Source organism: Hemicordylus capensis, chromosome 1, assembly GCF_027244095.1.
Source record: "Hemicordylus capensis ecotype Gifberg chromosome 1, rHemCap1.1.pri, whole genome shotgun sequence".
Classification (NCBI taxonomy): Eukaryota; Metazoa; Chordata; class Lepidosauria; order Squamata; family Cordylidae; genus Hemicordylus; species Hemicordylus capensis.
The window spans coordinates 95,506,803-95,534,416 of NC_069657.1; the positions used below are offsets into that span (position 1 = coordinate 95,506,803).

The 27,614-nt window shown below is 43.6% G+C and overlaps 1 protein-coding gene across 4 annotated transcripts in view; it reads right to left on the reverse strand.

The window, feature by feature from the left end:
• Window positions 1-797: 797 nt before the first annotated feature.
• TRIM44 (tripartite motif containing 44) overlaps window positions 798-27,614 on the reverse strand; it is a 147,247-nt gene continuing 120,430 nt past the window's right edge. For 2 of the 4 annotated variants that reach the window (XM_053283128.1, XM_053283129.1), the window contains exons 5-6: window positions 16,253-16,385; window positions 798-5,080 (exon numbers count right to left, since the gene is read on the reverse strand). In XM_053283128.1, coding sequence (XP_053139103.1) covers window positions 16,273-16,385 — 113 coding nt within the window. In that variant the 3' untranslated portion in view covers window positions 798-5,080; window positions 16,253-16,272. Of the gene's footprint in view, window positions 5,081-16,252; window positions 16,386-27,614 lie in introns of those variants that run through there. The other 2 variants (XM_053283131.1, XM_053283130.1) reach the window with 2 other exon arrangements.

Here is a 27,614-nt window from a genome sequence, read left to right on the forward strand (position 1 = left end):
TGTGTGTGTGTGTGTGTGTGTGTGTGCGCGGGCCATCAAGTGGTGCTCAAAATGATATGCCTGTCATGGGAACCAGGGGAACTGCACTTGGGTTTTCCCATAAGCAAGTGCATACTCCTCCAAGTTCTATTGAAGTTTTCCAGTTCCCAAAGAAGGTGGCCTTTAAGATTTTTTGAGGAGAGATTATTGGACTAGTCCAGGATTCTTCACCACCACCATCACCACCCCTCGCCAACCAGTCGCTCTTAGTGATGTGTTTAGAAAACCAAATAAACTCCATGTTTGCCCAGAATACCACATTCTAACTCAAAGTAACCCCAGCCCAGCTCAGGGACATCACGGCCTCTCATGATCAATGCCGTTATCTCTCTCCACTAAATTGTATCTAAGAAACTTGGTTCTCACTGTTCTTTGCTGACAGTGAAGAAAACAGGATGTAACCAAATAAGAAGTAATCACCAGATGAACAATGAATCATTCGCATGTGTACTAGATACTTAGTCCACCATTTATTGCCACATATACTATGTCTAGGGTGTCAGCATCCATTTTGTTGATTGTATAAAAAAACACCTCAAGCTGTAAGCTATTTGTATTCAATGTGGAACCATTAGCTTTTGAATACCTTGCAACTGCAGTGCAATAAAGCCTCAAAAGAGATTTCCACTGAGTCTGTTTGATTGGCTAAAGGCGGACCCAGGGACGAACCGAATTCACATCATTAGCACTAGTCAATGTAATGTTGCCAAACAACTAGGCCTGAGTGTGCATTTTCACAATTGCATATACACTCCATCTAAAACTCAAAAAGTTATTTTTATTGATAACATTCAGGGAGATATGAAATACACAAAACAAAACAAACAAGCAATTGTAGAATTTGTTTTTAAAAGATCTAACGTATTCAGGCATATATGGATTTTGATTCAGGTCAGCTTTACAGTCTTAACTAGCTACTAAACCATCATACTGAAATACACATAAGTTGCACAGGATTTGGGGTGGATTCTGAAAACCGTTATCAGCAAAAATCACTATATCCTAGTAGTAAGGGAAGAGGGTGGTTGAGCATTTGGGATGCTAACTCAATAAACATCTAGGGGTTAAATCACTGCAAGGTGCTAATTTCAGTACCAGACAATGAGGCTCTACACACAACGGGTGTGTAGAGCCTGGGAGGGTTCAGTGGGGAGATCGGGTTTACCCTGCTCTCCCCGCAGGCAATCACCCACTGAGCCCTGGGCAGCCAGATTGGCCGCCCACACGACTCCGTCACGGAGGGAAGGGCTTCGCAGGCTAGCCACCAGAGAACCACTGGGATTGCCCATGAGCCCAGTGGTTCTCATGATGGGGGATAAGCAAGCTGGGCTCCTTTAGCCTGGTTTCCCCCCATCGTGAGAATAGCCTCCATATGGTCTCATAGTCAGTGAAATGGTGTACTTCCTCTGAAACCGGGTTTCACTTCCAGTGAGGCTGCCTTTTTCTTTTTTTTAAAGTGATGTACTGAAATGCAGTTTGGAAACTGACCACACAAATGGCTAGCGTGCGTGCTCAGAGACCACGTGTGTGCTGGTGTCAGGTGCAAGGGCAGCTGGGAGACACCCTGCCAGCGTGCAGTTAATCCTGGGAGGAGTGCCGGGAGTATGGCGATGACAGCGATTGGAGGAGCAGTTATGGACCTGCTCCTCCACTTTAAAAGGCTGGGGAAGTCTTCATTTTTAAAGGGAGGTAACCTGTGATTCAGTTTCTGAATTGTGTTTTGGCATATCCCTAGCTTTTTTGTTTTTGCTGCAAGTCTTGTGGCAAATTTATAATAGATTTTGTTCACTTCATATGCTACAACTCTCTGTTGTTTAGAGTTTATCACTTAGAAGGACAGATACACTATTAAGAGTGGAGAGATTGGGGCAAGGGATAATCATTTGGCAATTTACTGGCATCTTACTTAGTGATTTCCATGGTAAAAGACATTTTGAGAATTACTTGGAAAGTCACATTGGCTAGGGTTTACAACAGGCTTCTGTCAGCCCACCTTTATGGAGGCTGTTTGGTTCTATAGAGGACTAAAAGTATCAAACATAACCCGCCACCCCAGGGGTGTGACCACCACAGTGCTTATGGGCAGGTGGTGGAGGAAGTGAGGAAATCCAGATTGCATGGTGAAGGTAGCACACCATGTAGTGCATGAGAGTGACCAGCAGCAACCAATGCGTGGTGATGTCAGCAGTTCACACTGGGCACTACGGGGAGCCTTCTCCATCAAGCGCCTTCTCTAGCTTCATCCATCCTCTTGCTCTGCTGCCCCATAGTGGCACTTGCTCGTAAGCATACCACTCCCTCTCCTCACTTGGTGACCGCAGCCAAGAAGAGCACTACCCTTCCACACATGTTGTATGGATCGTCTTGACTGGACATTTATCATTTAGATATTTCCATCTCTTATTTGTGTTATTTTCCTCCTTTGCTGGACTGCGGACTACTCTTATAGTTAGGAAGCTTTACCCTGAATCTACCTTCCTCTTGTTTAAATCCACTGTTCTTGTACTGTCACAGGTGGCTAGAGAACAAGTCTCTTGCCTCCCTTTTCTTTTTGAATACTTAAAATAATATTGCTTTTAGGTATTACAGTTTTATAAACATATTCCTGTCTCCAAAGCATTTCTTCTATATTGAGCTGAACCAGTTAGCCCAGCTTTTCCACATTTGGCATACCGTCTCTGGACTATTACCCTCTCAGCACTTCTCTAACTCCACTCCAATATTAATTCTCTGCCAGGGCTATTTCATAATCCCTCCTCCCATTTCATCATCTCTCGCAATTGCTGGCCTTCTTCTATGTGGCCTGCTTCCACTGCCTACCTCTCCTTATGGTACTGAGGTCTGCTTCTAGGAGAAACAGTGTGTACGGAGAAGAGGACAGAGAACAAGACACCACACGAGCCAGTGCTAAGAATGTCCATGGTTTTTTCCACAGCCAAGCTGTTTTATTATTGCTTGTACTACAACATAGTGTTATTCCCCCTCCTTTCAGATAGCCTCTTGCCAACTCACATGGAGCACATAACGACGCCTTCCAGGTGCCAAAACAAACAAACAAATAAAACTGCTCAAGTCACTCTATTTATACATTGGTACATATCAGTAGGTAAAATTCTTTTGGGCTGATACATTGCATACTTACTTGCAAAGCTGTATTGATTACTACAGAATTAAGGGATAGTAATAATTCAGTAAGAACACTCACAGAAGTGCTAATATATAGCCAAACAGCACCATTTGCTTAAAGAGGAGCTATTCATTGGAGGAGGGAGGAATATATATGCCCAGTCACGGCTACTATTCGTGTTTTAGACTACCACTAGTTTTCCTAATTGTGCAGAAAAGCCTGAGAAACATATCACACAAAACACTTCTGTGGGGTGTAACAGAATGGATCTGAAGGCTGTTTCAGAGAGAGGAGTGGGAGCAAGGATTACCAAAACCACGTCACAGGGAGAAAAGTAAATGGGGAGTTTGAAAGAGAAGAGGGAGGGGGAAGAGAAAGAGCAATTTATACCTCTCCTGTTCTGCTGAGAGGAGAGAAAACATTTCAAACGAAGAGAAGTGGCTCTCCAGCTGGAGATCTGGCTTCCACAGCAAGGTCTTCACTGGGCTGGAGAAGCTTCCTAAGTGCTCAGCTGGCACTTAATCCAAGAGTCCAGCAGCATCTGGGTTGTTTGAGCAAGCACCCAGTTCCAGGATTCCAAGTGGAGCCTGTGCACAGTGTTTACCCAAGCTGGGTGTGGAGTGCAGCTAGACAGTGTTCATTCAGGTGAAGAGTTCAAGGTCAGGACTCAGCTGGGAGTTCCAGGGGAGACTTGGGTAGAGTGTCTACCAGCAAGCCAGCTTCTGAAAGCACACTAAGCTCAGGGGGTTCAGGTCAATGATAGAAGTGGAAACAAAAGACACAAAGCCAGAGGAGGCTCTGAATACAGGCTTTATGGGTGACAAAATACGGGGGTTATTTATGCTAATATTCTAAGTGAAAGGTCATGGGGGCTGAATGGGTGAATAAGTGCTACCAGGTAGAGACACAAAGCAGACGGAGCTGAGTGTGCCAATTCAATTGGCAGCAAAGGATTTGTTCTGACTGCATTAGGAGTTGGTCTGTTCAGACTCTCATTTTGTCCTATGGCCTTTACTTTCCTGCCAAGGAACAGGTGTGATCTCTACTTTTTCCAGGCTGGCAGCATCATGGCACAAGTTCCATCCTAGGTGACAATCTCACTTGTTCAAATTGGCCACTTAAAGCTAAAATGGTTATTAGCTGCTAACATATCAAGGTCAGAAACCAGAAAGTAAAGAAAAGTTTCATTTAAAACAAATTATTTGGAAGTTCAATTTATTTGCAGTTCCAAATTATAACTTTTTAAAATTTTAAAGCATTAACTTAACATGACCCCACACTAAGAATTTGGATTTTAAGGTCTGCAGCTTGTGTGTATATTCTGATTGTTAACTATTAGCCTTACCTATGACGTACTCAAACAAACAAACAAACAAACAAACACTAACCAACAAACTGAGACACATAAGGATTGCATTGAGTTCTCTATACTGGAACTCGGGAAGCATCTTTCACAGAATCCTAAATCAAATTAGTCTTAAATATTACTAGAGTGATTAATTTTGGCCTCCTTTCACCCCATCTTAGCTGCACTGAATTATTAAAATGAAGCTCTCAGAAACCTTGTCACTTAAAAAAAAAAAAGACACCATTGTGGCTTTTACAGTTGTATTTCTCGTTTTCTGTTGTGATGCCTTCTTTATTTTAATTACCAACTTCACATTTTCAAAAGGAAAGTGTCTGATTTTTGTCAGCCCTAAGAAATATGGTGACTGATCAGCAGATAAGTCATTAGGCATGACAGCAGTGTTTTCACAAAGGATGACTCTAGAAGGAACAGACAGAGACAGGAGAAAGGTGCTACAAAGGCAGAGGTGTTTGCTGCTGCTTCTGCTACAGACTTAGGATTTAAGTCATTCTTCCTTGGTCTGAAGAAATCCTCACCATATGGAGTTTGAACGTAGAGACAGTCTTCTACAAAATAAAAGAAAATTATTGTGAGTAAAAGCAAAATGGAGGACATGGCATGAATTCTGGGATAGTCTCCAAAACAGACTCTGTGGGTTCAGGCAAGAAACCAAAATCCCAACCAACACATTTTCTCTTTTGATGACCCAATGCAATTAAATCATAGAGAGAAACTATCATTTCATAACACAGTGCTGGCTGGACTGCAGGAAAGGAGTCTTCTAATATACATGATCAAATATTGCTAGTGATGTTTCGTTGCTGCCATACTTTTGCTGGGCTGAAACCACTTGCAGAGTAGTTGTTCATTGCTTTCACTGGCAGCAATAATCAGCAGTTCATATACCAATACAACATTACTAATTTAAGCTTTGTTGGTTGCATACAAGGCAATTTCCTATCTACGATATGCGAGTACAATTTTTCAAGGAAGTGGTCTGCTGTGTACCACAGTAACTATAAGTTATAACTAGGGCTGCAACACTGAACTAAATGGTTGGTTATATTATTCGGCACCCACCCACCCGCCCCTTTTAATGTGCTTAAAGTGTACTTAGTTAGGCAGCATCTTTTTGAAACATTATGAGGCTATTCCCACAATCAGGAGAACTCGGGCTAGGGGAGCCTAGCCCAATTTCTCCTGACGATGGGAACCACTGGGCTTGCAGGCGAGCCCCGTGGCCTCCAGGTGGTTAACCCACCAAAGCAACCCTCCCCTTAAACCAGGTTTGCGGAGTGAGCGCTCCGCAAACCTGCTCATGTATGGGGAGAGCGGGCTAAGCCTGCTCTCCCCGCTCACCCTCCCCAGGTGGGGCTCGATGATTGTGAGACCCACCTCTCTCTATATCGAATCCACATACTTTCAAAACTGCAGGTGACACCTACCATTTTAAGAGACACTCTTCTTTCTCTCTCCCATGCAGGAGAATGACACACATGTGCATAAACTAAGAGCCTGTGTATAAGTCTGCTTCTTGCTTCAGAACTAAAGTTCTTAGCTGTATGCAAATTTCCCTGAGCAATTAATAAACTAAAAATCATATAATTAATTGACTGATTTAGTTACTCAAATCAGGCCTACTTATGACTGCCAATAATAGCAACTGTGGAGCTTGGTTTTGTGGGGTTTATTCGGAAGGACAGAAACAGCATGACAGGCCTATTCAGGCATTCGTTCTCCATGGAACCAGGCAGGACCGGCTATCCACACAGCCTGTGCTGATGTGTTCCCTGGCTTCTGCAGAGGGCAGGTGCTGAATGCAGAGAGAGTCACTATTACTATTACTACTACTACTACTACTACTATTTACACACTGCTTTTCAACAGAAGTTCTCAAAGCCGTTTACAAAGAAAAATAAATTAAGTAAATAAATAAATAAGATGGTTCCCTGTCCCCCATGGGCTCACAATCTAAAATTCTCCCCATGACAAAGAATCTCCAGGACTCTTAATCATAGGAATAATGCTTCCCAGATTCAAGCACCTCCCCTCTAAAGGCAAGAGTGGATAACATTTGGGGGGCCGTGACCAAGAAGCACATCAGTGTGGATGGCATAGCTAGCTTGCATATTCCAGTTTGCTTTCTACATGGAGAGTATAATACCAACTAGCCAATATATGTATCAGAGACCATGTCTTTTACCCCACTAAGGATAATACAAGTCTAGGGGTAGTTTGTATGTGAAGAGTTGATAGTTGGAGTTAAGTGCATTCTGCTTAGGACTTGGAGAAGAAAACATGTTGAGACACAGATTTTAACTTCTGAGGTTCTATTCAAAGCTATACTTAGACCCAGCATACTACCTTCACTGACATTGTGCCAGTTTTTACAATAATCAACTATTCAGTTCCTCTGTCCCCTGAGATTTACACGCAACACACACATCTTTCTCTGCACATCTTCTTATCCTGCTCATACTTCCCCAATCTGATTACTAGCTGAAACCCTGGGACCAAGAACGACTTAAGGCAAACAGAAATAAGTTGAAAATGCAATTGGAAGACATTAGGGACCAGCGTGATATAATCCCCCCCCTTTATGCTAAATAATGTATTACATTATGGTTCTTCTCTCCCCCCTAACCCTTTTAATGAGAGGAGAAAGAAATTTCAGCCCAGCAGATTTCTTTGACAGTGATGAAAACTTTAACCTGTAGATGGCTCCGTGAAAAATAGATTTCCAAGACCTCTGTGTTCTGAAGGATGCTCTGGAGATGATTGACACAAAGAGCTTGTTAAATTTTTAGCCCAGTACAGGCTGCAAGGGCAGGACTGACAGCTTTAGATACAGAGTTGCTCTGCCTAGTCATAGAGCAGGTAAAGCACACGTAACAACCATGTAAGGTTTCTGCAACAATTCCCTCCATTAGTGTTTCCTCCCTATGGCTCAAAGGGGCTTCAGGAGCTTTCCCTTCTGGGACTATGCACACATTTCCTAAGGGATAATGATTTTACCAAGTCTTTTCCTTCATCCCATGAATATCATTTAGACTCAATTATGTCACTACCAGCTTCTCTTCTTTACCATCATCTGAGGTGAAATGGGTTTTTACTTTTTACCATGACTCTAAGCATTAAGGCACAGCATTAACATTTGGGGAGTAATTCAATTACTTGATTAATAATTTTGGATTTTCATTTAAGTTCATTATAAGGATCTATAAGGGATGCCTAGCGGACTCTTATAACAGAAGATCTCAATTATCCAGAATTCTGATCACCTAAATTTGCTTCAGCCACCTTAAGTGGTGCAGCGGGGAAATGCTTGACTAACAAGCAGAAGGTTGTCTGTTCGAATCCCCACTGGTACTATATCAGGCAGCAGCGATATAGGAAGATGCTGAAAGGCATCTCTCATACTGTGTGGGAGGAGGCGATGGTAAACCCCTCCTGTATCCCACCAAAGACAACCACAGGGCTCTGCAGGCACCAGGAGTAGAAATCGACTTGACGGCACACTTTGCCTTTACCTTTGAATTTGCTTCATGTCTCAAACAAAGTTTCAGCATAATTCCATATAAAAAGCTACTATGTAAAAATACATAGGGAAATAAGCCTTAATTAAAATTCTAATTTTGTTCAGGTACAGAATAGGTCCATTAAAAGTCACAACAAACTATTAAAATATCATTGAACATGTAAAACATCTATTCAGTGTCTGCAGATGGTTGCATGTGATTAAGACTAAAAGGGTTTAGTATCAACAGAGCTCTGCTGAGGCAGAAATTAAAAAAGTAGACATTTATCATTTTATAAAAAGATATAGGTAAAGTTGTCAATGTAGAACTTTCATCACCAATATATTTCTACAAACAAGAGCCTTAATTGCCATATGCTTTTCCAACTGGCTACTTCTCAGCTGCATAAAATTAGAAGTCTACTAGCCACCTAATGGTGCAGCAGGGAAGTAATTGGCCTAGGGAGCAAGAGGCTGCTGGTTCTAATCACTGCTGCTGTGTTTCCCAGACTATGGGAGGCACCTATATCGGGCAACAGAGACATAGGAAGATGCTGAAAGGCATCATCTCATACTGCATGGGAGATGGCAATGGTAAACCCCTCCTGTATTCTACCAAAGAAAACCATATGGTTCTGTGGTCACCAGAGTCAACACCGACTCGACGGCACGACTTTACTAGCAAACTGAACACACCCAACAAATTTAGCTTTTGAAGGATATTTTAATCATATTTTTAATAAATCTATTTTGGACCCAAATTTCTGAGTACATTGACAAATTGCTTTCTACATAGTTAGTCTACATAGACTAACACTTGATTAGTCAAACATTTTGGATGTTATTTGAATGACATTTTGGATGTCTTTATGGTTAGTGTTGGACTAGGACTGGGGAGACCCGAGTTCAAATCCTCATTCTTTCATAAAACTTACTGGGTGATTGTGGGCCAGTTACTTAGCTCTCAGCTTAAATCACCTCACAGGGTTATTGTGAGGATCAACATAACCAGGGAGCGGTTCAGATCCAGGGAGAGGTTCAGATCCAGTGCTCTGGGCTCTTTGGATGTACGGTGCTCTGGGCTTCTTGGAGGAAGAGTGGGATATAAATATAGCAAATAAACAAATCCCTCAGGGGTCCATATTGTCTCCTGTGTTGTTTAACATCTACATGAAAGCGCTGGGAGAGATCATCAGGAGATTTGGTGCAGGGTGTTATCAATGTGCTGATGACACCCAAATCTATTTCTCCATGTCAACGTCATTGGAATAAGGCATAAACTCCCTAAATGCCTGCCTGGAGGCAGTGATGGGCTGGATGAGGAATAGCAAACTGAGGCTGAATCCAGATAAGATGGAGGTACTTATTGAGTGGGGTTGGAACTTGGGAGATGATTTTGATCTGCTGGTTCTGGATGGGTTTATGCTCCCCCAGAAGGAACCGGTACACAATCTGGGGGTGCTTCTGGATCTGAACCTCTCCCTGGTGTGCCAGGTTGAGGTGGTGGCCAGAGGTGCTTTCTATCAGCTTCGGCTGATATGCCAGCTGTGTCCCTTTCTTGAAATGAATGACCTCAGAATGGTGGTATATCTGCTGGTAACCTCTATGTTGGACTACTGCAATGCGCTCTATGTGGGGCTGCCTTTGTACGTAGTTTGGAAACTGCAGTTGGTACAGAATACGGCAGTCAGGTTGGTCTCTGGGTCATCTAGAAGAGATCATATTACTCCTGTATTGAAAGAACTACACTGGCTGTTGATACGTTTCCGGGCAAAATACACGGTGCTGGTTATTGCCTATAAAGCTCTAAACAGCTTAGACCCTGGGTATTTAAGAGAACGTCTTCTTCACCATGAGCCCCATCGCCCATTGCAGTTGCCACCAGCTTGTCCGGCAGCTACATGGGGATGTGCCTTCTCTGTTGCTGCCCCTGGGCTTTGGAATGTGCTCTCTTTTGAAATAAGAGCCTCCCCATATCTGGCAACCTTTAAAAAGGCATTGAAGACATATTTATTCACCCAGGCTTTTAATTGGATTTATAGTTTAAATACTTTTAATGTTGGGTTTTAACTGATTTCAATGTTAAGGATTTTAATGTTATTATTATTAACAAATATTTATATGCCGCTCTTCAATCAAAGTTCCTAAAGTGGTTTACATAAAAAATAAGACATAAATAAGATGGTCCCCTGTCCCCAAAGGGCTCACAATCTAAAAAGAAACATAAGGCAGTTACCAGCAACAGCCACAGGAGAATGCTGTGCTGGAGACGGATAGGACCAGTTGCTCTCCTCCTGCTAAGTATAAGAGAATCACCACTGGAAAAAATCACTCTTTACTCAGTTAGCAGGGGTAACTGTTTAAATGATTTTAAATAATTTTTAAATAATTTTAATTGTAAACCACCCAGAAACGCAAGTTTTGGGTGGTACAGAAATATGATAGATAGATAGCTAGATAGATAGATAGATGCTTTCATAAATCTTCTCATCTTGCCCTCCATCTAGCTTTCACAGTGTCATTAGCTGGTTCCAAAAAATACTGGATATCTTTAGGACTTGGAGTTGATGCTCTTCTGCTCTTCTAGAGAGGTCAGTATAATTTACAGAATAGAGTAACCTGACTCATTCAAATAATACATAATTATTTATCATTTGGCAAAAACCACTTATTAACCTTTTACAAAGAGATTTGTGGCACTGTCCACACATGATTGTGACCTGCTCTGTCCTGATTCAACCCACTGATTAAAGATTTACCAGGACACGGTAAACAGCATTCTGTACATGTCAAAATATTCAACAAGACTGGTTCATCATGACAAAAACCTCACTTTAACTCAACTTAAAGTTACCTCAGTTTTTAAAGGCTAGCATGAAATGGCCTTTGGTAATACCACAAAGGACAGTGAATATGTGTATGCTGGACATCATTTTTAACTCCCAACATAGTGGCTGACATCCAGACTAACAGAGTACTGGTGCTAGGGTTCTTCTGAAAAATGCAACTAACTCAGCTCCAGTGTGTGTGTGTGTGTGTGTGTGTGTGTGTGTGTGTGTGTGATTTCAACAACTTCCTCTTCCTCTTGAAGTGCTGAGGGTGACCCAGGGTTGCACAGTCCTCAGGGACATATTTTTGGGTAGCAAAAACATGCTTCCTGGGGAGGTCGTCTAAATTTGCACTTCCCCCACAAGTACTCCTGCAACGCGTGTCTAAAACTCTTCAGAAGCACTGGTGCTCCATCAGTGTTTCTCCCATAGCATCGGTGTTTTATTAGTCTGGATATCAGCCACTATCTTTAAAGGAAATCTCTTCTCATGATGGATGCAAAAGTCTTGATCTTTCATCTGACTGCCACTTATCAGGTTCATTCCTGTTACTACTTTGTATTTGTTTGTCTGCAATAGCTCAGTGAGAATCAAGAGAATATGACTCAATCTAAGATGAAAGTTAAAAGGTTCTTTATTCTGATTGCCTGTTGGAGTTGGGAAAATAATATTCCCCTTGAAACGCTTTTGCAGAAAAGAGGCAGTTTTCATTTTAACAGTGGTTGGGATTTACTACTAGCTTTGCTTTATAAAGATTTAATAGCTAATTTTAAGATGGAAGTGGAGAAGTTACACCAATTGGGTTAAAGTTAATACACTTTAATGGAACGTCCTTACAATGCACATTCCCATTTTTACTACCTCCTCCCTTCCCCTTTTGGTGATAAGCCCAGCTGTAAAGTCCATTTAGTTCCAAGGTATCTTACCCTGATATCTGAAGGTCCTTCACTGAATGCTTCAGAGAGTTATTTGCAATGTGGAAGCTCAGCATTCTAGAACACCTTCCACCCTAGACTTGTAAATCACCCAGAGACTTGTGTTTTGGGCAGTATACAAATATGTTACTAACTAACTAACTAACTGTTGGTCTTGGACCAAAGGAGAAAGTTTAACAGGAACAGGAAATCAAAATCGAATAAATAAATAACATCTAAGCAGATCATGGATGGGAGGCAACGGGGGGAAAAAGTTAATAAAGCAGGACCCATAAATTAAGTGCAAGCAAGGGTATCCTAGAAACAAGACATAGCTCACAGAGATGCGATGAAGCAAGCTATGCCATGCATAAAAACACAAATCCTAGGAACAGGTCTCCACCCGTTGTGCCATTCCACGCATATCTATGTGAAAGTGTTTGTGAGCAAGCTGGAAACAACACTATCCTGAAAAAATAATTAAGAAATGAACTCTACTATTTGGTGGCATCAGTCCCAAAAGGGAACAAAGTGCCTTTTGTGTGGCTTTCTCCCCAGAAAGCCTCCTAGAGTTTGAACTGTATCCATGGCCTCCCCTGGAATTAAACCTAAAGCAAGACTTTATTGTTCCCTTTCACTTTGACTACCACATGTGGGAGTGAAAATCCCATGAGGTTTTAAAATATTACTGATCGGCTAGGCTTGGCTGAATTCTTCCCAGGACATGAATCAACTTTATTGTGACTAACAAAAAGCCATTAGTGTTATTGAGACGTAGACAGTATCAGTGAATACGATGAAGGTAAAAGGATAAACAAGTACTGCAGTAGCATGATAGTATGCTTTTGCTGTGGTAAATTGGCCTGGAAAATAATTTTTCATTCACCCAGAAAAACAGGAAACATTTCTTAGCCTCCCTCTGGAACTTTGGAAAGGAATAAATATGCAAAGAGGCCACTACGGTTAATTAAATGTCCTGAATCCTCAGATTTGAAGGATGGGAAGGGATGGGACGGCTATTTGGTCCCAGTTCTTGTACTGGCACAGGATTCTTCATACATGACACTTTCCCATAATGGATTTGATATGTCATCAGAATATCATGCACCACTTGTAGAAAGCAAAAGCCACCACTGAGAACCTTTCATGAGAGGGCTGGACAGTGAAACACGTTGGGAAGATCTACCTGTGGTACAAAATACTGCCCAAGCAGGTGAGCTCTGCTACAAGCCCTGCTAACTTGGCAAAGAGGCACCTTTTAACGTGGTGATTCTTGTTATTTAGCAGGGGGAGAGTAACTGGCCCCATCCACCCCCAGCATAGTACTTCCAGTGACTGTTGCTGGTGTGTGTCTTATGTTTCTTTTAGATTGTGAGCCCTTTGGGGACAGGGTTCCATCTTATTTTTATTTATTATTTCTCTGTGTAAACCGCCCTGAGCCATTTTTGGAAGGGCAGTATAGAAATCTAATAACTAACCAACAAGCTTCAGTAGAAAGCACCTTTGCTTGTATGTGTATGACAGGATGAACAACAAAATAAGCGGAATGGCAAAAAGCTGTGAACCTTTAACATTTTTGCAATCTCTCACCAGTAAACACCCCTAGCTGATTTCACCAGAAGAGGACAGAATCTGGCACTCTCTTCTAGTAGTTCAAAAGACTCGCTCCCGTCTCAAAGGCCACATGCAGACTCACTGGTTTGGTTCCAACTGGCTAAGCATTTTGAGATCGAAAGATGATATAGCCAGTATTTAGTCTTACAAGTGATTTCTGTATGTCCCACTAGAATAGGATGATAGGAGTTGTAGTCCAGCAACATTTAGGTTATGAACCCCTGTACTAGTATACATATAGATTTCTTTATAGCTTTTGACTTTTGTTTGTATCCATAGAATACATGGTATTCCAAATTCTACCCTGATGCTTCTTGACCTACAGTAGAACACAGGACAAAATATTTTTGTACCTCCGTTTGCAGTTATTATTGCAACTCCTTTTTTAATTACTGCAATTCCTGCAGTTATTATTGCAAGTCCTGTGAACACCTTTTTCCAGTTGTTATTTTATTGTATTTGTATATCGCCATTTGTCCTGGGACCCGAAGACAGAGAACAAATAAATAAAAGTCAAAATAAAATTTCATTTAAAAATCATTAAAATACTCTAAAAATCAACAAGCTGCAACCATCTATCCAGGAGCAGAGGGGAGCTACTCATTCATCAACAGTGAGCTCACCCGATACTAAGAATGGTGACTTGCTGTGCAGTATGTGAGTTCCTGTACACTGCCTTGTCCTTTATTGGAAGAAGAGATTAAGAGAGTCTTCGACCAAGACTCTTTAGTCTCCTCCAAAAGACTGGGAGTGAGGGAGCCATGCGGATCTCATCTGAGATCAAGTTCCACAGCTTGGGCAACCACCAAGAAGGCCCTGTCCTGCTCAACAAGCAAGTTTCAGCAAATGTCTGTCAGGCATGTGGGGTAGTGCCCCCCAATCAACCTAGACAGAGGGATAGGTTCAGCTGGGAGCAGGCAGTCCTTGAGTTACCTGGGGCCCAAATCACTGACTTTGCGGGTAATAACCAGCACTTTGAATTGTACCTGGGAACAGACAGGCAGCCAGTGCAGTGTCTTCAATATATGTGTTATACAAGCAGTGTGGGCTGCCTCAGATATTTTATTTACTTATTATTTAATAAATATGTATACCACCCACTACTGAAGTCTCTAGGCAGTTTACAGCATAAACGTTTACAGCAGAGTGGTACAGATATCACTCTGTACCATCTGTAGTTTCCAAATACTTTTCAAGAGCAGCCCCACATGGAGTGTATTGCAATAAATCAAACCTGACGTGACTAAGGCATGAGTCAAAGAAGCCAGATCAACCTTCTTGAGGAAGAGGCAATGCAGCAACTGAAGAAGCACAAATTAGATTCTCTAGGAGCAGTTTTCAGATCCAGGAGCAACCCAAGCTGCTAACCTGCTTCTTTGGGGGCAGTGCAATCCTCCAGCACAGGCTGAAACTCACTACTCTGATTAGCCCTCCTACTAACCACCACCACCTCCATCTCATCAAGATTAAGTTTCAGCTTATTAGCCCACTAGTGTTTTCAAGCCCGTTAAAATAACGTGCGCTAGTAGGGGAGAGTTCCCCCCCCATGCCCCACTTCCTCTTGCCCTTCCCCCTCCCCCATGCCCCACTCCCTCTTGCCTTTTCCCCCTCCCCTTTTGAGGGGAGGGGGAAGCCAAGAAGACAAGGATTGTAGAATAGAACAATATCGGACCTCTGAAAAGTATAAGCATGCATATGTATTCAGTACTTGGTTTGGGCCCCTTTTGCAGCAATTGGGCCCCTCAATGCGGCGTGGCATGGATGCTATCAGCCTGTGGCACTGATGAGGTGTTATGGAAGACCAGGATGCTTCATTAGCGGCCTTCAGCTCTTCTGCATTGTTTGGTCTCATGTCTCTCATCCTTCTCTTGGCAATGCCCCATAGATTCTCTATGGGGTCAGGTCAGGCGAGTTTGCTGGCCAATCAAGCACAGTACACTGTATACTTTTCAGAGGTCCGATATTGTTCTATTCTACAATCCTTGTCTTCTTGGTTCCATGTAATATTCTAATTTTCTGGGATTGTGGATTTGGAGTTTTCATGAGCTGTACGCCATGATCATCACAATTATAACAAATTAAGGCTTGACTTATCTTGCTTTGCATGTAATGCGTCTGTCTCATATATCAGTTTCACCTTTTAATTTGCATTACTGAAATTAATGGACTTTTGTACGATATTCTAATTTTCCGAGTTTCACCTGTATATCTCAGAATGGGCATTTAGGCACATTGCTTCCTAACATCATTGAGGGAATAAGATATATTATTAGGACTATCTTATTTTAACTTTAGTTTGCTTTCCTGACCAAAGGTCTCAAGATGGGAGAGGAGAGCTGGTCTTGTGATAGCAAGCATAACTTGTCCCCTTAGCTAAGCAGGGTCTACTCTGTTTGCATATGAATTGGAGACTAGAAATGTGAGCACTGTAAGATATTCCCCTTAGGGGATGGAGCTGCTCTGGAAAAAGCAGAAGGTTCCAAGTTCCCTTCCTGGCATCTCCAAGTTAGGGCTGAGAGAAATTTCTGCCTGCAACCTTGGAGAAGCTGCTGCCAGTCTGTGTAGACAATACTGAGCTAGACAGACCTGTGGTCTGACTCAGTATTTGGCAGCTTCCTATGTTCCTAAGATGGGTCATAATATGTCCTTATCACATTTTATCCTAATGAAGAAGTGAGAAAATGCACCTTGATCAGGCTGAGAGAATACACCTTGATCAAAGCCATTCAGTGAGTTTCGTTGCTGCACTAGATCTGAACTCGTGCCTCCTACTTCTAAATGTAACATGCCCATATATACCGGTCCCATCCCATAAGTTGTCTGCATGAATAATAAATAAGAATTGTGGTTACTGAGGAAGAATACCTGCATAGTCTTCTGTGTAGCTAAACGTCCCTTGCCAAATCAACAAGGCCCATTGGCAGGTGATGGATCGTCATCATTGTATCGTCCATCTCTTCGGGAAGGACTTGGGGGAGGTAGAGGGAAATGATCAGTCCTAAATGCAAAAGAAATGCAAAGTAATGAGTAAAATTATCAGATTCATCCTTACATTTGTAGATCATGGAAGAAGATGGCGTTACTGCCAGTATAAAACTAAGGAAATAGGTTGAGGGAGGGTGATGCAGATTCCCATTTAGAACATAGCATCTGAGTCAGGCAGTGACACTAAACTGCTAAGAATTTTTCAGGTAGAAACACACACACACACACACACACACACATACACACACACACACACACACACACTCCAAAGCAGCAAGCATGGTACAAGAGTAACTGTGGATCATTGAGTAATTTAAAATATAATCTTCTTTGTTATGAGACCCACCGCCCATTGAGATTATCCAGAGAGGTCCATCTGTAGTTACCACCAGATCATCTGGTGGCCTCTCAGGTATGGGCCTTCTCTGTTGCCGCCCCAAGGTTTTGGAATGTACTGCCTGTCAAAAAAAGAGCCTCCACATCTCTGACAGCTTTTAAAAAGACTCTCAAGACACATTTATTCACCCAAGCTTTTTAACTAGAATTGTAGTTTTAAACTGTTTTAGTATTTTAATTTCTATTTTAATTTGTTTTATGTTTGTTGTAAACTGCACATAGATGTGAGTTTGGGGTGGTATAAAAATATATTAAACAAACAAACAAACAAATAAATAATGTAATAAATAACAAAAACCTAACCCCAAACCTGGCTTAACTATTAACGGGTGAACAATTAAAGTTGCTTCACAGCAACTACGGGATTCACTCATCTGCCAATACCTTGGCTTGGCTATGCATATTGAAAAGTTTTACATACTGTTTTCAAACAGCTCAGAGAGACTAGATTAAAAATATTATGCCTCTCTCTCTCTCTCTCTCTAGTTATGCATCCCACTCCTATAAAACCTTTAATTCATGGATAAGGCACCATACAGGGGCTCACAAACTGCACAGCAAGCTACCTGTCTATGTGACAAGTAAGCTTACTGTTCCAAGCCCCTTTAGCCCCTGCAAGCATAGCCTGCAAAGGTGGGGAGGCTCTATGTCTATTAAGAAGTGTGTCCTTGCAATCCCCTGCTTTCCCATTGGAAATAACGGGAGTAGCAGTTAGAGTGTGAGGATGCCCTCCTCAGTAGCTATGAAGCCTCTGTGCTAGGGGTGTGCACAAAACCAGTTGGCCCAGTTCGATTCAAGTCCGAACCAGACCCGAACTGGACCGGATCAGTTTGGTTTTGCACCCCTTTAAATCCCCCCAGGTTCGGTTCGGGGTGGTTCACAAAATTTAATTAAAAAAAAAAAATTAATTTAGCAATAGCAATAGCAATAGCACTTACATTTATATACCGCTCTATAGCCAGAGCTCTCTAAGCGGTTTACAATGATTTAGCATATTGCCCCCAACATTCTGGGTACTCATTTTACCGACCTCAGAAGGATGGAAGGCTGAGTCAACCTTGAGCCCCTGGTCAGGATCGAACTTGTAACCTTCTGGTTACAGGGCGGCAGTTTTACCACTGCGCCACCAGGGGCCATTTACCCCTTTTGTGGGGTGCTGCTGCAGCTGCAGAGGGGTCTCTGGTTCCCCTCCACCCCAAATCGCAATTACAGCCCCAAATCTCCTGGTCTGGGTGGTCTTCGGCCTGTTTCAGGCCCGTCCTCCATTGCAGTGGCCGTTTTAGAGGCTGCTGCACATGCCCAATGGGTCTCTGTGTGGCCGAGTCACCGCATCCCCCAGAGGGGGTACGTTAATTAATAATATTTTTTAAAAAAATAAAAACACCTTAGAGCCCCCTGAACAGGTTGCGGGGTTTGGCTCAATATCGAGCCATTGAACTGAACTGGTTCAATGTCAAACCAGTTCAGTTCCGAACCAGTTTGCACATCCGTACTCTGCGAATTCACAAGTTGCACTGGTTGGGTTTAAAGGGTTTAAAGGGTTGGGTTTAAAGCAAGCTCACCTGTTGAATGGACAGGCAGCTTGCTGCACAGTATGTGCGCCACTTATCTTTATAGCATATTCTGGGAATGTCTTGTGTTGTATGTTGTTTAAAGTCCATATAGGACATCTCTATCACTGGCTATTGGTCATGTTGGTTATGTGGAACCTCCATGTTCAGAGGCAAACTATCTTTCTGGGGAGGGCACAGGATGGGAGGGCTATATTTCAGGGCTTCCCATGAGCACCTGGTTGATCACTATGGAAAACAGAATTCTGGACGTATGAACATTTGATCTGCTCCAACAGGGCCCTTCGTAAAGTCTCCTGTGACAACTTCTGATGTCCAGAGGGGTACATTTCAAATCCAGAACAATTTAAAAAACCAAAACTGGCACAGAAAGACTTGTGGCCCTTTAAAAGCTTCCATGAATGTATGAGAAGGATGGTGGGGGCGGGGGGAGACGCTCGAAAATATTTACCTACTAGGAATTACAAAAATCATTAAAAAGAAAAAAAGAAATCTGGCTAGATGTAGGAAAGAAAGCTGAGGTAGCACGATGACTATGAAACTGAACTACACACTAGTCTATGAAGCTGTTTTCTCTACCACATAATTAACAACAATTGTATGGCAGAAAAACTGTGAGTCTGTTCACATGTGCAGCCTAGCCCGATCCCGGGACTGCTCCTATGCCTAGCCCCACTTTTGAACTCCCTGTGTAGCTGGGGCTAAGCGAACCTCTGGTTCGCTTAACCTTGGCTGGCAATCATGTGCACGCTCGCTGCCAGGTTCAATGGCTTCCAGCCAGCCTGCCGCCACTTCCGGCAACAAGCCAGGGGGAAGGAGTGGCTGTGCTGAGAATGGGGGCTGCTCTAATGCAAACAGCCGCCACACTTGTATCACGGGGCACCCTGGGATGCGGGAGGGGGAAACCCTCCCGCTCTCAGCCTTCGCTGTGATGCTGCTTCTGTGGGCGCACAGCACAGCAAAGGCAAGAACAGTCGCCGCTCATCTGCCGGGGAAGGCAGGTGAGCTCTTGGCTTCCCTGCAGTCCATGAAAGCAGCAGGCAAAGGTTGTGTGCACAATCTTTGTGTGCCACCACATTGAGCACAAATAGGTGACTTGGATGCCACCAGCTATGTGAAGAAATCCACACCGTTCATCCCAGGAGGGCCAATGATCTGCAGATGGGGTGACCAATACAAGTTGCAATACACATGACACACCAATTGGGATGCCAATGTTTTCCATGAGAACATTCACTCCAGGAGGGTGGGCAGGAGGAGTATCGTGTGGAACTGAGAAAGAAAGCTCGCAAACTGACTAGATTCTCTATTATGTTTAATGCAAAGTATCAATGGTGATAATGAGAAAAATGAGATGACAGCTGACGCATGTGATACAAGCAAAAAAAAGCAGAACAGATATGAAGCAAAAAATGAACAGGTTGCTAAGAAATCAGTAAGAGCAAAATGAAGATCATGCAACCCCCCAATTAAAGAAATGCGCAGATCCCGGCCAAAGGTATGCATCTTGTAAATGAATGCACAAACCTGCCTGTTCCACTGGACCTCTGATGTGCCATTAGAATGACTTACTGTGCTCTTCAACCAGCTGTGAGTAGCATCTGACACAGAGATATATACAAATATCCCCAAACTCAGGAAAACCAGAACTGCCACCAATGGTGCTAAACATCTGACAAAGCAGCGGAGAAAACTATCCAAGTGAGGAAGTGTCTGCATTGCCAGGCAGCAGTAACGGCAGCACCAGGAAACGTGGGCATCCTTGAGAATCAGGCACTTACGCTAGGTTATCTTGTAACCAGAAGTTACAGCAATTGTAAGCTGGGCCAACCCTCCTATGACCTTTTGCTCTAGAGACTCATCTTGTCTCCTGTTTGCCTACAGCAAGTTCAAGCCATTAGGGTTCCTAAGGCTGGCTGCCAGGCACACATTGCTGCAAATATGACTGCAGTAGAGAAAGGCATGGAGGCAGTGATGATGAGAGGGGAAAGAAACAGAGGCTTGGAGGGCCAGCTGAAGAAGGCTCAGTGGACCTGGTAGAGACCATGGGCCACCAACTGAACAACAGGACTATACATCAAAATTTCCTTTCTTTCAGAACTATACCAGCTGCTACTGCTATCTCTCTCATTCCCTCCAATACCAATACCAAGCTTGGGTGGTCCCATTGCTATCAATTTGGAAACAAAACTGAGATAGCCCCCAAATAAGGCAGGGTTTCTGCATACTCCTGAGTACACAGAAGTATATTAGTTTGCAAATTAAAAGAAACAGATCTTTTAAAAAATCTCAGCAAGGACCTGTGAGCCTCCAGAATCTATGCGGTGCCATTTGGGTTGTTTTAAAAACGGAAACTGTGGGGAAGAAAGGTCTGCTTGAACTGCTAAGAGCTTATAGTATCCCGGAAGTGAGAAGTAAGGTCAGTGGAATGAAAATTGTGCTAAGTGGGGAGGTTTCATGAGAGAGGAAAGACAAAGAAAGTTTTCCCTTTCCTATTCTCTACAGCCTCCCCTCCCCCCACCAATTCACAACAACGGTGAGTATTCCTTCTCCTCGTCCCTCCCCCCACTTCTGCTCTCCTTCTCCCTCTTTTTCCTTCCATTTTGCCTTTCTTTTCTCATCTCCCCCCAACCAGCGCTAAATCGGGAAGGGAAGATTGGGCTAAGGGACAGGGCGGGGGGATGGGATTGAGAAAGATGTTTGTAAGATACAAAATGTCAAAAACACCATAAAATTTTTTTTAAAGGCTTCTCTTCAAATAGCATTTCTAGATTCCTTTCCCAGGATAACTGGAGCCCTGATCAGGAACATATCCAGTTTGGAGATTACAGCTCCCATTATCCCTAGCAAAAAAATAAATTGTGGCTGGGGGTGATGGGAGTTGTAGTTCAGCAACATTACCTTCCTCTGAGTTAGGAGCTGGGGATACTCTACAAAGTATTGCTCTAGGTCCCCACTCAGCTTTAAAATGATATGACGTTATTGCCATTTTCAGGTCAACTGGTCCATGTAGCACATTTTGTTGTGAGTGCAGTTCTCTGATACCTGGATGTGTACCTGCATGTAACTATAAACGTCCAACAAAATCAACATGCAAAAGGAAGGTAGCAGGATGGCGCAAGTGGCACTTCTGATCTGTCATGATCAGTTTTGAAGAGCAGCAGCAGAATGCTGTCTCGCACAGTGAAAATCTCGGGGAAGTCATCAGCGTTTTGTGACACATGGCAAGAGCCTCCCCTGCGTATTCATCTTCCACACAGTCTATTTTACAGCCTATCCATCATCCAGAGCACGACTGGGAGTGGGCGGGGGGAAGTGTCTCAAGAATCAGTTTGTGTAAGATTCCACTCCAGTGCAAGGAGCTGCAGCCCTGCTAAGGGGAAAAGCTCTAAAACATTAGATGGGATAGTGGAAAGCGGTGTGCAGCCAAAGGGGAGGGAACTGGGCATGGTAGGAAAGGTGGAAGGACACAGAGCCAGAAATCAAGGCATTAATTCTTCTTTTAAAGCATTTTACAGGCATAGTGGCAAAGGAAAGCAGGAGCCACAGGTTGCTGGCTATTCAGGAAAACAGACTCCTGACTCTCCAGTTGCAGTCTTAATGGAAAAACTGTTACCTTAGAAAAGTGATGCAAAATTTATCACAGAGTCTAGCTTTCCATTCCAACCCTATCACCGGCCACAGCCCAATGGAGAAACCTGAACTGTACAGTACAGCCCATAAGGAGTTTCCAGCACAAGACGTTCATTTCACTGATGTAGAATCTCTGCACATGTAACCAAAGGTTGCTCATATGGAGCTTTGCACTCGATTGAAATGAAAGGGGCAACCAGTAGAGGCAGAAGCTCCAGGTGTGCACCTCATGCTCATTGCAGGTGGGGAAAATGGGCATTACTGGGTGAGAAAACATAATATAATAATCTGAAACTTCTGTTAGCATGTATCAAGTGACAAGCACAATTACCACATTGTGAAGAACCTAGCTCTAGGACACTGTTGTCTGGACTAAGCTGTTGCATCATGCAAAAAGTTCCCAATACATTCATTGCTCTGGCTGCCACGGCCTTGGATTAGAGATGGATGACATTTTGCTTTATTTCCTCAACCAGCTCAGTCTTTTCGAAATTATTTTAATGGTGCTGGGAACACCTCCTCACACTTCCCACATCTCAAGGCCTTTAAATTGCTCATATACTAAATGAAGCAATGTTATAATACATTGGTGAACTGGCCATAAATGGTCATCAAGAATACAAGAAATGGGAAGATGCCCTTGATTATCTAAGTCTGTCCTTATGTAAACTGGGGGTGGGGTGAGAATTGTAATTGATACATCAGCTATTTTCCTACTGGTTTCGTGGAAACAAAATCTTTCTTTCCAGGTTTGTTTGTTTATTTATTTATCAATCAAATTTGTATGCCGCCTCAAACATCCGTCTCTGGGCGGCTCACAACATTAAAAAGTTAAAAATCGAAAGTTTTAGGCTAGGAGGAGCTCAGAAGAGACGGCCTTCAGTGGGGTGGGCAGGCAGACAGTGTTCCCTTTTTAAGGAAGGCAAAAGGTAAGGCCTGGCTGCCTTTAAGGGTAAAATAATATTTATTTATTTATCAGTCATATTTTATACTGCCTGATATATACACCTCTATACAGAGGTAAAATACATTTCTGTTTCTGTTAAGGGCCTCTTCATATATTATGAATTCAAGGTATCACATCCATGTAGAAAATTGCATTATCTATTTTGCTACATGTGCAGGCCACAAGAATCTGGGGCTTCCCATCACCCCTGTATGCAGCAAAACTGTGAGCACCCATCTATACTGTCTTGTGCTTGTAATGGCAAAGGTTTGTCACAAACAGTATATGCATTAAGGTGAGGGGAAGGGTAAAAGGATCAGGAAGACCCGGGTTTGAATCCTAATTCAACCATGAAACTCACTGGGTGACTCTGGGCCAGTCATGTATCTCTCAGCCTAACCGACCTCACAGGGTTGTTGTGAGGATAAACATAACCATGTACACCACTCTGAGCTCCTTGGAGGAAGAGCGGGATATAAAAATACATACATACATACATACATACATACATACATACAAGGAAAATGGGAGAGACATGCAATCCTCTGAATGTCTAGCTAAGATAAGTAGCCACTGAAGTTCCTACCAAGCCGATCCTGCCTTTCCTTAGATATCTGCCTTATTGTGGGAAGAAAGCTGCTGTGTCTAGAAAGAAGCGCAGTGGGAAGAAAATGCAGAGTGGAATTTTGTGTAGAAAAGCAAAAAGAAGACCTGTCTGGATTCCTTCCTGCTGTGGAAAACAGATTCCTGAGCTGAGAACTGGCACAATATAACACTGGATGAGGGCAAAAATTGGAAAATTTGCCTTTTGTGGGGAGGAAAGTAGCACATTTGTGAAAAGCTATTGCAAAATGGAAAAACCAGGTATGGATTTTTGTGGAAAACTGGTTTCCTCGCTAAAACATTATACTGGGAAAGGAGGTGGGAGAAGTGCTTAACTTCTAAAATGTTGCTGCTCAGGCCTCTATGACTGTCAGTCCACAAGCTTTCACCTCTAATTACAAATGTGTGGAAGTGTGAACAACATGAAGAAAATGCATTCTGTACATACTGTTAGGCACTTTTCTCCACATATTCAAGGACCCAGTCCTAGTACTAGAAACAGACCCCAGCATTTATCCATGGTGAGCCCTAGCATAAATGAGGCCCTATTTGCACAGGACACAATTTTCTTTGGTTGTTAGCTGCTTGTTTGTACATACAGAGGTTGTTGGCTGCTTGTTTGCAGACACACACATGCGCTTGCAGATACACACACACACACACACACACACACACACACACACACACACCTTGCTTCCTGAGAAAGGAGGATACTGGCAACAAATTGATAGTCAGTGAGAAAGTGGGGCTACAGGAGAATAGTTCAGACAGTCTATAGGCAGGAGGCATTTTGTGGTCCTGGAATCCATGGAGATGGGTGGACATGAAATGGATGGTTTGGTGGCTATAGGCCAGGGAATCCAACAAGGTGGGCAGGACCATGGAGAGGGGAGGAGCTGAGCTTTACATATTGATTGGAAGGAGATCATCAGCCAAACGTTTGGCTACAGTACAAGCAATTTCCTGCATGTAGGAAATGTGGCATGTATGAAGCAGCTCTGAAATCCTTTGTTCAAAAACACAAGCTTGAAATATAGATCTGAGATACACTTTCATTGCAAACCTGTTGGAGGCAGCAAAAATGCAGCTGTTCTAAAGGCAGCTCACAGAGGTGTGTATGTGTGTGTTTAGCATTCCCACCTCAAGAGCTCTCAAAATCACTTTCACACATTATATGCAACAGGGAGAGCATTTGGAATGCAAACGCATGTGCCAGTCATCACCATGTCACCAAGAGCAACATCTGCAGAGAGGAGTCAGAATTATTATTAGTTCTTCTGCTTCCCCTTTTCTCCCTCCCCTTTGCCTCTTCAACTTCTTTACCAAAAAATTGTCACACTTGTTTAGGAGATCAGATTCTCGGATCAGGGAATATGACAGCATTAGCAGAGAAGCTTCCAACACTCTCTGATGCTCTTTATTAATTTAGTGTCCTATGAATATCAATGAAAAATTGAAGAGAGCAGCATAAGATGAATGTCCCTTGTGAGAGGTGAATGATGTGGCAGGCTGCAGTCATTATGCACTTTTCTTGTGCTATGTACTTACAATGTTTACATATATGAAGAAGCATATTCCAGGGAATAAGAAGAGAATATTTAGGTCAGAGTTTCAAGACAGTCAAAACCTCAAACTGAATCAGTGAGGTTGGTGTTTAGGCAGCCTTGCAAAATAAAGAAATGACCCAGAGGAAAGTGGTAATAACCCTTATCACTTCCCTCTTGCACCCAGAGCAGCGCATCCCCACCTGTCACACAAAGTGGCTCATGTGAAGACTGGGAAACCACATGACCAAAAGCAGAGCACAGAATGTAAGCATACTCTAAGTCCACCACGGTTACTAGACCAACCACATTTATACCAACACATCCATTCCCATGGACCTAGGTTAGTCACTTGTGGTTTGAAAAAGCTTCCCTGTCCAGTCATCTACACTGCACATGTACAGACCTTGATTTCTTGTTTTTATCACCCAATATGAGGGAAGTATAACTTCTCAGGTTTAAAGGATCTCAGGTAACATGGCTGGGAAAGCCCCTTCCCCCTGCTCATGTTCTCATTCGTTCTCTCTCTCTCTCTCTCAATTCTCTAAGCTGTACCCATGTGGCAGCTCGCGCAAGAGTTCGTGAGCAGAAGCACCTGATTGGGCAGTGATAATTCCATAGGGAGGAGGAGCCTGTGAGAGCAGAAGCACCATGGTGATTGGGCAGTGGGGATTCCCTATGCAGATAGGGAGGAGGCGCCTGTGATATTTAAGGTCAGTTGGAATGCAACTTTTACTAGTTGGAAGATGCTCTCAATTGTAGAGGAGATGAATCTATATATATAAAAGGACAGTGGGCAGGGGTATGTGAAGAGAGGGATGGTGAGGGAGGAAAGAGCCCCTTCAGGAGAAGGAGGCTGTTGTGTGAATTAGATGAAGAAACAAGATGAACAAGATTGGTTAACTCAGGAAGGGAGAGAGAGAGAGAGAAAGGGGAAAAAAGAAGGGAGGGGAAGAAAGTCAGAGGGGAAGAGTGAATGGAGGAGAGAGAAAATGAAGGGAGGGGAAGAGAGAAAGAAGAAAGGGTGAGGGATGGGACTGAGCCTGTCAGTGGCCTGAGGGGAACGAGTGGTCATGGCAGCGGCTGCAGCGGTCAACCACTGCTGCTGTTTGGGGCTACTGAGGCCACTGGCAGAGGGAGGCAGGCAGGCAGGCAAGAGACGGGCCTGGGCCTGTCAGCTGCCTGAAGGGAACGAGTGGCTATAGCAGTGGTGGCAGCAAGGAAGGGCTTGGTCAACTACTGATGCTCCTATGGGGAGGAGCAGGAGTGGGGCTCGGTGGTCTCTGGGGATAGGGGTCTGCAGCTTGGCCAATAGGTGTCAGCAACGCTGTAGCCGCAACCAGAGGGGTGAGGGGGATGGAGTAAAGGGATGGAGGAGTGACCAAGAGGAGTAGGGATGTGCATCCCTCCGAACCGGTCCTGATGGGCACAGGGGGGGTTGTAGCTTTAAGGGCGGGGGGGTAGTAGTCCCCCCCCGCCGCTCTTCCCCCTCTGGTGCTGTAGTTTTTTAAAAAGTTTCTGGGGCAGCAGCATTCCTCCCTGCCGCCCCTGGCCCCGTCATTAGCCCTCCAGAGCTCAAGTACGCTACACGCATGCGCCTGTTCTGGCGCGCGTGCGCACTCGCCGCCACACGCACTCCATACACGTCACACGTCGATGTGTGACGTGTACGGAGCGCGTGCGGCTGCGGCAAGTGCGCACGTGCGCCAGAACGGGCGCATGCATGTAGCATACTTGAGCTCTGGAGGGCTAACGATGGGGCCAGGGGCAGCAGGGAGGAATGCTGCTGCCCCAGAAACTTTTACTAAAACTACAGCGCCGGGGGGGGGGGAAGAGCGGCGGGGGTGGGGGTAAGTACTACCCCCCTGCCCTTAAAGCTACAACCCCCCTCCGTGCCGAGCCGCTGCACCGGCTCGGAACCGGACCGGTTCGGAGGCCTCCAGCATGGCCTCCGAACCGGTTCGGGCACACTCCTAAAGAGGAGTGAGAGGGATGGAAGCAATGGGATGGAGGAGGAGGGGCAGGAATGCGGCTCAGGTGAGAGTGGGGTGATCTCTGAGGTGAGAGGGGCTGTGGCAGGGGGTGAGGGGAGAAATCGAGTACTAGCACACAGATGCTCTGCACAGGTTAAGCTAGTATTATTTATTTATTCAGGAAATTTCTTATCCACCTATCCAAAATTTCTCCCAAGGCAGGATACAATAAAAAGAACACAATTAAACAATACAGTAAAGCAGATCTACCACTATATTAAAAAGGTTTTAAAAATCTTCCTGCTTTGCACTTGCCAGTCACAGCAGGCAGCTCTAGGCTAGATGGGCCAGTGGTCTAAGGCAGTTTCATTTGCTATCATTGAATGAGAATTCACACCTCAGAAAATAAGGGAATAACATCCCTTCAGAAAAACTTCTGAGGTGTGAATTCTCATTCCATCATAGCAAATGAGATTTTTTTCAAGTAAAGAACTCTCATGACCCCACTTTCACTTTTTTCACACTCTCACTTACTATGAATATTGAATGAATCAATCTACCACACTGCACTTTATG